The sequence below is a fragment of the Hyperolius riggenbachi genome, chromosome 8 (assembly GCF_040937935.1).
Source record: "Hyperolius riggenbachi isolate aHypRig1 chromosome 8, aHypRig1.pri, whole genome shotgun sequence".
Classification (NCBI taxonomy): domain Eukaryota; kingdom Metazoa; phylum Chordata; class Amphibia; order Anura; family Hyperoliidae; genus Hyperolius; species Hyperolius riggenbachi.
This window is the reverse complement of record NC_090653.1, coordinates 18,330,504-18,343,038: the sequence shown is the minus strand read 5'-3', so window position 1 is coordinate 18,343,038 and position 12,535 is coordinate 18,330,504. Positions and strand designations below refer to the sequence as shown.

Below are 12,535 nucleotides of genomic sequence, written 5' to 3'. Positions count from 1 at the left end.
GTGAATTTTGATTGGCTGCTGTAGGCTCCACCCACTTTTCTGAACATTAGTCCCAGCCACCCAGTGGCCAACTTTGTCACGTTTGAGAACCCTGCCAATAACAGAATGGCTGAAATCAATCTAACAAATCTGATTGGCTGTTTGTGGCTCCACCCCTTTAGTGCATTTGGACCCCAGTCACCCAATGACTGACTGTATCAGGTTTGAGGCCTCTGCCACTAACAGTGTAAGAATGGTAGCAATGTGAATATTCCCCTTGAAAATCAATAGGTACATTTTGATTGGCTGTTGTAGGCTCCAACCACATTTCTGAATGTTCATCCCAGTCACCCAGTGGCCAATTGTGTAAAGTATGAGAACCCTGCAATGTAAAAAATGAAGTTGTTGGCACCGCCCACTTTTTCTAACCTTGACATACAGTCACTCAATTATCAAGTTTATCAGCTTTGGGTTCCTTGGTATCAATACTTTGTATATTCCCATTGAAAAATAAACAAATCTGGCTGTTTGTGGCTCTGCCCCCTTCCTGAATTTGGGCCCCAGTCACCCAGTGACCAACTGTACCAGGTTTGAGGCATCTGCTTTTACCAGTATAAGAGAATGGTAGCAGATGAAATATTCCCTTTGAAAATCAAATGGGGAATTTTTATTGGCTGTTGTAGGCTCCACCCACCTTCCAAAATCTTAATCTGTCACCCAATGACCAACTGTGCAAAGTTTGAGAACCCTGCCATTAACGGTGTAAGAATGGCTGCAGTTTATATTTTCCCAGTAAAAGTTGTTTTGGCTCCGCCCACTTTTTGTAACCTCAACACACAGTCACTCAATGACCAAGTTTGTGAGCTGTCAGGTTCCTGGCATCAAAAATGTGTGAATGGAAGCAGTTTATCCACCAAGGAAATCTGATTGGCTGTATGTGACCCCGCCCCTTTAGTGAATTTGGACCCCAGTCACCCAATGACCGGCTGTAGCAAGTTTGAAGCCTCTGCAATTAAAAGTGTAAGAATAGCAGCAGTTTAAATATTCCCCTTGAAAATCAATAGGTGAATTTTGATTGGCTGTTGTAGGCTCCACCCATTTTCTTGAATCTTAATCGCATTCACCCAGTGACCAAGTGTGGCAAGTTTGAGAACTCTGTGATTAACAGTCTAAGAATGGCTGCAGTTTACATTTTCCCATTTTAAATGAACGGCTGAAATTTGATTGGCTGTTTTATGCTCCACCCACTTTTCCTGGATTTGTAACCTCGGTCACCAAGTGACCAACTGTGCCATGTGTGGGGACTCTGGCTTGATTACTGTGAGAATGGCAGCCTTTTACATTTTTTCCATTGACTTGAATGGGTGGAATCTGATTTGCTGTTTGTAGCTCCGCCCAGGTGTGCAGGGGGGCCGCGAGACCCCCAGAACATATCATCCCAGGTAGTAAGGGATCTGTGTACCAAGTTTCGTTCAAATCGGTCAAGCCGTTTTCGCGTGATCGCGGCACATACACACACACATACACACACACATACATACATACATCCGATTTTATATATATAGATGGGCCTGTAATTAGGGATGGAAGCAAAACTGAAAAAATGCACCTTTATTTCCAAAGAAAATATTGGCGCCATACATTGTACTAGAAAATGTTAAATGTTGCAATAACCGGGACAAATGGGCAAATACAATGTGTGGGTTTTATTAATGGTAGCATGTATTATTTTAAAACTATAATGGCCGAAAACTGAGAAATAATACATTTTTTCAATTTTTTTTCTTATTATTCCCATTAAAACGCAGTTAGAATAAAATAATTCTTAGCAAAAAGTACCTCCCAAAGAAAGCCTAAATGGTGGCAAAAAAAAACAACAAGATATAGATTGTTTCTTTGTGATAAGTAGTAATAAAGTAATAGGCGAATGAATGGAAGGATCGCTGACAGGTGAAAATTGCTCTGTTTTTTTTAAGGGGAAAAACTCTTCAAGGTGAAGTGGTTAAATTACACGACAAATTTGCGATCTGACCTTGTCAGTGGGACACATTTGTTTTGTGTTGCATACATTTTCGCAGTAACAAGTGTGATCTTTGCCTATGGGTAGGTTTACACTTGGATAGATGGATATTGCGGCATATTTTTTGCATGCATTTTTTTTCTTTTACATACACTCGTACACAAAATAACGTTTGCATCTGTCCACAGCAGTACAATCTATATATATAAAATCGGATGTATGTATGTATGTGTGTGTGTGTGTATGTATGTGTGTGTGTGTGTATGTGCCGCGATCACGCGAAAACGGCTTGACCGATTTGAACGAAACTTGGTACACAGATCCCTTACTACCTGGGATGATATGTTCTGGGGGTCTCGGGTCCCCCCTGCACACCTGGGCGGAGCTACAAACAGCAAATCAGATTCCACCCATTCAAGTCAATGGAAAAAATGTAAAAGGCTGCCATTCTCACAGTAATCAAGCCAGAGTCCCCACACATGGCACAGTTGGTCACTTGGTGACCGAGGTTACAAATCCAGGAAAAGTGGGTGGATCATAAAACAGCCAATCAAATTTCAGCCGTTCATTTTAAATGGGAAAATGTAAACTGCAGCCATTCTTAGACTGTTAATCACAGAGTTCTCAAACTTGCCACACTTGGTCACTGGGTTATTGCGATTAAGATTCAAGAAAATGGGTGGAGCCTACAACAGCCAATCAAAATTCACCTATTGATTTTCAAGGGGAATATTTAAACTGCTGCTATTCTTACACTTTTAATTGCAGAGGCTTCAAACTTGCTACAGCCGGTCATTGGGTGACTGGGGTCCAAATTCCCTAAAGGGGCGGGGCCACATACAGCCAATCAGATTTCCTTGGTGGATAAACTGCTTCCATTCACACATTTTTGATGCCAGGAACCTGACAGCTCACAAACTTGGTCATTGAGTGACTGTGTTGAGGTTACAAAAAGTGGGCGGAGCCAAAACAACTTTTACTGGGAAAATATAAACTGCAGCCATTCTTACACCGTTAATGGCAGGGTTCTCAAACTTTGCACAGTTGGTCATTGGGTGACAGATTAAGATTTTGGAAGGTGGGTGGAGCCTACAACAGCCAATAAAAATTCCCCATTTGATTTTCAAAGGGAATATTTCATCTGCTACCATTCTCTTATACTGGTAAAAGCAGATGCCTCAAACCTGGTACAGTTGGTCACTGGGTGACTGGGGCCCAAATTCAGGAAGGGGGCAGAGCCACAAACAGCCAGATTTGTTTATTTTTCAATGGGAATATACAAAGTATTGATACCAAGGAACCCAAAGCTGATAAACTTGATAATTGAGTGACTGTATGTCAAGGTTAGAAAAAGTGGGCGGTGCCAACAACTTCATTTTTTACATTGCAGGGTTCTCATACTTTACACAATTGGCCACTGGGTGACTGGGATGAACATTCAGAAATGTGGGTGGAGCCTACAACAGCCAATCAAAATGTACCTATTGATTTTCAAGGGGAATATTCACATTGCTACCATTCTTACACTGTTAGTGGCAGAGGCCTCAAACCTGATACAGTCAGTCATTGGGTGACTGGGGTCCAAATGCACTAAAGGGGTGGAGCCACAAACAGCCAATCAGATTTGTTAGATTGATTTCAGCCATTCTGTTATTGGCAGGGTTCTCAAACGTGACACAGTTGGCCACTGGGTGGCTGGGACTAATGTTCAGAAAAGTTGGTGGAGCTTACAGCAGCCAATCAAAATTCACCTTTTGATTTTCAAGGGGAATATTAACATTGCTGCCATTCATACACTCTTAATAGCAGAGGCCTAACATTTGCTACAGTCAGTCACTGGGAGACTGGGATTTAAATTCTGAAGGGAGCGGGCCAAAAACAGCCAATCAGATTTGTTTAATTTCAAAGGTAAAATGCAACTTATTGATGCCAAAGACCCCAAAGCTCATAAACTTGGTCATTAAGTGACTGTATGTCAAGATTAGAAATAGTGGGCGGAGCCAAAAACAACTAACTTTTTACATGGGGAAATGTAAACTGCAGCTTTTCTTACACTGTTAATGCCCGGGTCCTCAAACTTCACACAGTTGGTCACTGGGTGACTAGGATTAATATTCGGAAAAGTAGGTGGAGCCTACAAGAGCCAATCAAAATTCACCTATTGATTTTCAAGGGGAATATTGAAACTGCAGCCATTCTCACACTGTTAATAGCAGAGGCCTCAAACCTGCTACAGTCGGTTGTTAAGTGTTTGGGGTTCAAATTCAGTAAAGGGGCGGAGCCAAAAAGAACCAGATTTCTTTGCTGGATAAACTGCTTCCATTAGCACAATTTTGATGCCAGGAACCCAAAAGCTCACAAACTTGGTCATTGAGTAGTGACTGTGTCAAGGTTATAAAAAGTGGGTGGAGTTAAAAACAGATTTTTCTGGGAAATTGTAAACTGCAGCCCTTCTTCACTGTTAATGGCAGGGTTCTCAAACTTAGCATAGCTGGTTACTGGGTGACTGGGATTAATATTCAGAAAAGTGGGTGGAGCCTAAAAATGCCAATCAAAAATCACATGTCACTTTTCAAGGAGAATATTAAAATTGCTGCAATTCTTGCACTGTTAATGGCACAAGCCTCAAACCTGGTACAGTTGGTCATTGGGTCACTGAGGTTCAAATTCAGAAAAGGGGACAGAGCCTTAAACAGTGAATCAGATTTGTTTCATTTCATGGGAAAGTACAAATTATCGATGCCAAGGACCCCAAAGCTCACAAAATTGGTCATTGAGTGACTGTGTGTCTAGGTTACAAATAGTGGGCGGAACCAAAACCAAATTTCACTGGGAAAATATAAACTGCAGCCATTCTTACACTGTTAATGGCAGGGTTCTCAAACTTTGCCCAGATGGTCACTGGGTGACTGAGATTAATATTCAGGGAAGTGGGTGGAGCCTATAATAGCCAATCAAAATTCACCTGTTGATTTTCAAGTGGAATATTTAAATTGCTGCCATTTTTACACTGTTAATAGCAGATGCCTCAAACCTGCTACAGTTGGTCATTGGGTGACTGGGGTTTGAATGCTGGAGAGGGGCGGAGCCACAAACAGCCTATCTGATTTGTTTCATTTCTATGGGAATATGCAAATTATTGATGACAAGGACCCCAAAGCTCACAAACTTGGTCATTGAGTGTTTGTGCGTTAGGGTTAGAAAGTGGCCGGAGCCAACACCAGTCAAATACATACCCGGGCAACGCCGGGTCATCAGTGGGTGGAGACAAATACACATTTCACTGGGAAAATGTAAACTGCAGCCATTCTTACACTGTTAATGCCAGGGTTTTTAAACTTTGCACAGTTGGTTACTGGGATTAATATTCAGAAAAGTGGGTGGAGCCTACAAAAGTGAATCAAACTTCACCTGTTGCTTTTCAAGGGGAATATTTAATTGCTACCATTCTTGAACTGTTAATGGCACAGGCCTCAAACCTGGTACAGTTGGTTATTGTGTGACTGGGGTTCAAATTCAGAAGAGGGGTGGAGCCACACACAGCCAATCAGATTTGTTTCATTTCAATGCAGATTATTGATACCAAAGACCGCAAAGCTCACAAACTTGGTCGGTGAGTAATTATGTGTTAGGGTTAGAAAAAGTAGGCGGAGCCAACACCAGCCAAATACATACCCGGGCAACGCCGGGCAATCAGCTAGTGTAAAATATAGAAAGAATGCGCATGATGTGAAAAAAAAAAAAACGACGTGAACAAAAAAAATCACACGTTTTTCGGTGTGTGGCTGTTTGCATTCTGTGCTGCGGAACTCAGGAAAGTGTGAACCCTGCCTAAGGCCAGGGGCACACTAGAGGCATTCATCCAAAAACGGCACCAGGAAATTTGGGCACAGGGAGAAGCCGTAAAACGGCTCACCGTGCTCCTGCACAAGTATCGGGGGCGTTAATTACTATTCCCCCTCCAGGCTGCCTTGGAATCGGGGAAAGATGTAATTTGGCTGCCAGCTTTTGCTGGCGGCCGTAATGCGCTGTTTTTTTCCCTCCTTTGCCAGCTCCCAAATTGTCCTCTAAGTGCCGCCATAGCCATGATTCACATTACAGCCTATGGCCACGCCCAGCAGCGTCCAAATGTCCAACTCTCTTTTTCCTGCATCAACACTAGAGGACTTGCAGTATGTTTTCCGCTTTCTAGGAAACGCTGGTGATACTGAAATGTCTTCACTAGTGTGGCTATGATTCTACAGGAGTGATTGCAATTTGACGAATTCGCAAACGTGGCGCACGCCATTTCGCTCTTTAAATTGCTGTTTTTTAGCGTTTTCCAATTTTTAGTGGTACCTAGCCCTTACTCCACATTCACTGTGCTCAGCCTTTTTATAATGATGCTGATAGTCGCTCATTATGGACAGAGGGGGCGGGGTCAGAGAAAACCAATTGTATGCCTTCTGTCATCCCTCTATGACCATAGTCCTTCTTTATCCATCAGGAAACGTGGAATCTCGTCTGGAGACAAAGAATGGCGCAGCCACGCAATATCTGCAGATCTGCGACTCCATCGCCACCAGCAGAGCCCTCAAGCAGAAAGCCAAGAAGAGAAGGAGAGGGGACGCCAGGCAGTGGCAGACAGGTAACCTGTACCGAGATGGTTTGGTTGCAGAGTTGCGCCAATGATTTGGGCGCCACCATAGGCCGTAGAGTGAATTTGAAAAAAATGAGGTGACTATGCCGCTGGCAATAGCCGGTGCCTGAATTATGTGTCGTTCCCCCTCCTCCCCACCCCCAAGATGCATTAACGCCACCCAAGACTCTCAGCAGGCGCAGGGCGAGCTGTCTTTCAGCTTCACCCTGTGCGTAAATTTGGCTGCACCAATTTTATATGTACGCACCTGTACACCTATGTCCTCTGGGTGTACACGGTGGAGTCTGTCATCACTCCCATCATCCTCTGGGTACCAGTGTTAAAGAGGTTCTCTGGTATGTTTAAAAAAGCTAAAACAGACACTTACCTGGGGCTTCTATCGGCCCCTGCAGCTGTCATGTCCCGCCGCGCCGTCCTCCTCCGTTCCCTGCTGCCGGCACCGGTCTATTATTTGTCTAAATAGAGGAATAGTGATCGCTCCTGTGCACGTCATCGGGAGCTTACTGTGCAGGTGCAGTACGTAGTTTACTTGTACTGCGCCTGCGTAGTAAGCACCCGATGACGCGCGCGGGAGCGAGCACGCACAGTTGGATCAGATGCCGAATAAAACCAGTGGAGAGGAACGGAGGATCATAGGAGGACGGCACGGGACATTACAGCTGCAGTTCTAGCTTTTTTAAACATACCAGAGAACCCCTTTAAAGGACACCTGAAGTGAAAGGGATATGGTAGCTGCCATATTTATTTCCTGTTAAAGGACAACTGAAGAGAGAAGACTATGGAGGCTGCCATATTTATTTCCTGTTAACCAATACCAGTTGCCTGGCAGTCCTGCTGATCTATTTGGCTGCAGTAGTGGCTGAATCACACCTGAAACAAGCATGCAGCTAATCTTGTCAGATCTGACAGTAATGTCATAAACACCTGATCTGCTGCATGCTTGTTCAGGGTATATGGCTAAAAGTATTAGTGGCAGAGGATCAGCAGGGCTGCCAGGCAACTGGTATTGCCTAAAAGGAAATAAACATGGCAGCCTCCATACCCCTCTCACTTCAGTTGTCCTTTAAAGCACACCTAAACTGAGAGGGATGTGGAGGCTGCTGTATATAGTTCATTTTAAACAATACACATTGCCTGGCTATCCTGTTGATCTTTTTGGCATAAGCAGTGCCTGTACTGATAGTAAAACTAGCTGCATTGTGTGCAGATCTCTGCTGCCTCCAGAATTTACAGTGTAAGCTGTTACTCTGTGCCTGTACTGATAGTAAACTAGCTGCAGTGTGTGCTGATCTCTGCTGCCTCCAGTATGTACAGTATAAGCTGTTACTCTGTGCCTGTACTGATAGTAAACTGGCTGCAGTGTGTTCTTATCTCTGCTGCCTCCAGTATGTACAGTATAAGCTGTTACTCTGTGCCTGTACTGATAGCAAACTAGCTGCAGTGTGTGATGATTCCTTCTACCTCCAGTATGTACAGTATAAGCTGTTACTCTTTGCCTGTACTGATAGTAAACTGGCTGCAGTGTGTGCTGATCTCTGCTACCTCCAGTATGTACAGTATAAGCTGTTTCTATGTGCCTGTACTGATAGTATACTAGTTGAAGTGTGTGCTGTTCTGCTACCTCCAGTATGTACAGTATAAGCTGTTACTCTGTCCCTCTACTGATAGTAAACTAGCTGCAGTGTGTGCTACTCCCTGCTGTCTTCAGTATGTACAGTATAAGCTGTTACTATGTACCTGTACTGATAGTATACTAGCTGCAGTGTGTGCTTCTTTGCTACCTCCAGTATGTACAGTATAAGCTGTTACTCTGTGCCTGTACTGATAGTAAACTGGCTACAGTGTGTGCTGATCTCTGCTACTTCCATTATGTACAGTTTACGCTGTTACTTTTCCTGTACTGATAGTAAACTAACTGCAGTGTGTGCTGATCAGGGCTGTGGGGTCGGTACAAAAATCCACCGACTCCGACTCAGACTCCGACTCCTCAGTTTAGGATTCCACCGACTCCGACTCCTCTAATTTGCATATTACAATCTTGTTGATTGAAAGTATGTAACATGAAATTCGTCTCTTAACTGCCAACGCTTAGGAATTTTAAAAGACAACTGAAGTGAGAAGGACATGGAGACTGCCATATTTATTCCCTTTAGTCAGACTAAAACTAGTCCTCGGTAAGAGTACTTGTAAAAGGTACAGACCGGAACAAAGAACATCTATCAGGCACTAGGCAATGTAACTGTGGGTACATGTAAGGGTGATGTGCAGGTACTCTGCAGGGGAATGAGGAGATTCTTCCTCTATTACACATTCTTCATGCACAATCTGAACCAGGTTTATGGGTGACAGACAACACCTCTGTGTTCAATGTGCACAGCATTCTCAGTGGATTCCCTGCAGCTGTGTGGGGAGTGCATATGTAGAGTATAGTACTACTGTGTAACAAAGTAAACCTGATACAGATGAAATTAAAGTTTTATACATACCTGGGGCTTCCTCCAGCCCCCTTCAGGCTAATCATAATCAGTCCCTCGCTGTCCTCCTCCGCCATCTGGATCTTCTGCTATGAGTCCAGGTACTTGAGCCAGTCTGGCGTAGTGCGCATGCACACACTCCGCCGCCGGGAGTGTACTACACCTGCGCAGCCCTATTGCGCAGGTGCAGAATGCTCCTGGCTGTGGGAGCGGCATGCGGCTGGACAGCGCTGACTGGCTGAATTACCAGGACTCATAGCAGAAGATCCAGGTGGTGGAGGACAGCGAGGGACTGATTAGCCTGAAGGGGGCTGGAAGAAGCCCCAGGTATGTATAAAACTTTTCTTTTCATCCTTCTCAGGTACCATTTAATTCGTAGTCACCAAACCAAATTTTAACAACATATCAAATTATTTGATTTCATCAGCAAAGGGAATGCATACATTTGCATAAATCAGAATCAATGCAGACTTATTTCCATCTCATTGACAATCTGTATTAGTGACACGGCTACACATCAGGCTTTATTCTTACAGCATAGATGTTATTTAGTATATATAAGAGATTCCTGTGTACATATCATATATACAGTCACAATCAGATATGTATATCTGACCTTAAAAATATGGGGACTGCTTTATTCAAGCAGCACAAGTAACTAATTTTGATTGGTTTATTTCATTTTTGTGGACTAAGCACAGCTATTACTGTATGTATAAATTATTTATGATGACTATTATCTGAGAAATAGAAAATTGTATCATATTTTCTATTTTAATTACAGTTTAAATTCATTAGGAGTCGGTGCATTTTTTTTCGACTCCGACTCCAGGCACCCAAAATTGCCCCGACTCCGACTCCACAGCCCTGGTGCTGATCTATGCTACTTGATGAAATGTAGCTGCAGTATGTGTGACTTCCAATAATCTTGCCTTCTGTTCACCCCTCCCAGCTGTCATCATCGGTCCCGATGGTCAGCCGTTGACCGTGTACCCGTGTCACATCTGCGGGAAGAAGTTTAAGTCTCGGGGCTTCCTTAAGAGACACATGAAGAACCATCCGGACCACATGATGATGAAGAAGAAGTACCAATGCACAGACTGCGACTTCACCACCAACAAGAAGGTCAACTTCCACAACCACCTGGAGGGCCATAAACTGACCAGCAAAGTGGACAAGACCCACGAGTTCACAGAGTATACGCGGCGCTACCGGGAGGCCAGCCCGCTAAGCTCCAACAAACTCATCCTGCGGGACAAAGAACCCAAAGTTCACAAGTGCAAATACTGCGACTACGAGACAGCCGAGCAGGGGCTCCTCAACCGCCATCTGCTGGCCGTCCACAGCAAGAACTTCCCCCACGTGTGCGTCGAATGCGGCAAGGGCTTTAGACACCCTTCCGAGCTTAAGAAGCACCTTAGGACCCACACGGGCGAAAAACCTTACGCATGCCACTTCTGCGAATTCCGCTGCGCCGACCAGTCTAACTTAAAGACACACATCAAAAGCCGCCACGGCACGGACTTGCCTTTCAAGTGCGAGCAGTGCCCCCAGGCGTTCACCGACGAGAAGGAACTCCTGCGGCACACGGAGCTCTTTCAGGGCCACAAAACTCACCTGTGCCCGCACTGCGACCACAAGAGCACCAATTCTAGCGACCTGAAACGTCACGTCATCTCCGTCCACACCAAGGACTTCCCCCACAAGTGCGACGTGTGCGAAAAGGGCTTCCACCGGCCCTCCGAACTGAAGAAACACAACGAGACCCACAAAGGTAAGAAGGTCCACCAGTGCCGACACTGCGACTTCGACACCTCCGACCCCTTCGTCCTGAGCGGCCACATCCTGTCCGTTCACACGAAAGACTTGCCCTTCAAGTGCAAGAAATGCAAACGCTGCTTCCGCCTGCAGCCGGAGCTCAAGAAGCACATGAAAACGCACAGCGGCAAAAAGGTCTACCAGTGTCAGTACTGTGAATACAGCACGACGGACGCTTCCGGCTTCAAGCGCCACGTCATTTCCATACACACCAAGGACTACCCGCACCGCTGCGAATTCTGCAAGAAGGGGTTCCGTCGCCCGTCCGAGAAGAATCAGCATATTATGCGCCACCACAAAGAGGCCATCTTGTAATTATGGAGGGTCACGCTTTAAAAACTCGCGGATGGCGACTAGCTGCACAGCAGAATATGTAGCACTGTTTGTGTGAGGGACGGAAGGGAACATGGCGGCCCCCTCTGGTCCAGAATGCGCAAGCGATTCTCAGAAGTGTGGCTGAAAATAACGATCCTGAAAACTCCTTTCGATGCAATGAAAAATGTGTGGCATTGTGCAATAGTTCAGGGGCTGTATGTGTAACCCTCATGCAATTTTCACTCAGTTATCAACAGCAGTCGAGAGATTCCAACGCAGTTGCATTTTAATGTCGTCACTAAGTAAGTTCTATGTGCTTTGTACCCATTTTATTGTAATCCCGCGCTTCCTCTCGCCCATCTACGTAAGTCATCACACTTTTTTTAAAATGGAACTTCAAGCTAATGTAAATCAGAAAAACAAAAAACAGTATCTGTTTTTATGTTTTTTTCAGTTCTCATTTACTTTAAGTTAAACTTTATCACAGTTGAATTTTGTATACAAGGGGGTATCATAAAGTTTTATTATCACCCACAAGTTATTATGGTGTGTTGATGAACTTATGTCAGTGTCCTCATTGGTCCCTAAGTGCATGATATTTAGAAAATCAGCTCATTCTCTCCTTTACAGATGGTGCCAGAAGTGAGTGAGGGCCCGTTTCCACTATAGCGTTGCGGAATCGCCGGCAAATGACCGCAGGCGAAATCGCATGCGTTTTTGTCGCGATTTCGCATGCGAATTCGCATATGTTAGGGTAATGCGATTTTAACCATGTCACTGCCTGTGTGAATTAACATGGGTACCTATGCGAAATCGCATGCGAATTCGCGGCAAAAAACGCATGGGGAAAACGCATGCGATTTCCCTATTAAACACATTGCGTGCGATTCGCCTGCATTCCACACGCAGGCGAATTCTGAGGGCTCTGCCGTGCAGAAAAATCCTGCACAGAAAAACGCACAGCAAAACTGACAAGTGTAAACAGTCCCATTCACTTGTATTGGCTGTGCGGATCTGCATGCAGGAAACGCATGCAGATTCGCGATAGTGGAAACAGGCCCTAAAGTGTGAGATGAAAAAGATTGAGGCTGGCAGTGTGATTAAGTTCCTGTATTTGAAGAGTAATGGTGCCCGGCCCAAAAAATCCTCTTCATCCTGTTCCAACTCTGTCAACATCTGTCTTGAAAGACCACGCCTTGTTTGTTCGTGGAAAGGGGTTAGCAGACGTGGAGCCCAACATGCAGTCACCTTAGACATGTGCGGTTCATCATCAATAATTTTCCACACACT

At 44.7% G+C, this 12,535-nt stretch overlaps 1 protein-coding gene across 3 annotated transcripts in view; it reads left to right on the top strand.

Annotated features, from left to right (window-relative positions):
* Nucleotides 1–12,317, top strand: part of ZNF711 (zinc finger protein 711) — a 55,966-nt gene extending 43,649 nt beyond the window's left edge. For 2 of the 3 annotated variants that reach the window (XM_068250043.1, XM_068250041.1), the window contains 2 exons: nucleotides 6,486–6,626; nucleotides 10,065–12,317. In XM_068250043.1, the coding sequence (XP_068106144.1) occupies nucleotides 6,486–6,626; nucleotides 10,065–11,245 (1,322 nt within the window). In that variant the 3' untranslated portion in view covers nucleotides 11,246–12,317. The remainder of the gene's footprint in view (nucleotides 1–6,485; nucleotides 6,627–10,064) is intronic. The other variant, XM_068250042.1, reaches the window with a different exon arrangement.
* The last annotated feature ends 218 nt before the right edge of the window (nucleotides 12,318–12,535 follow it).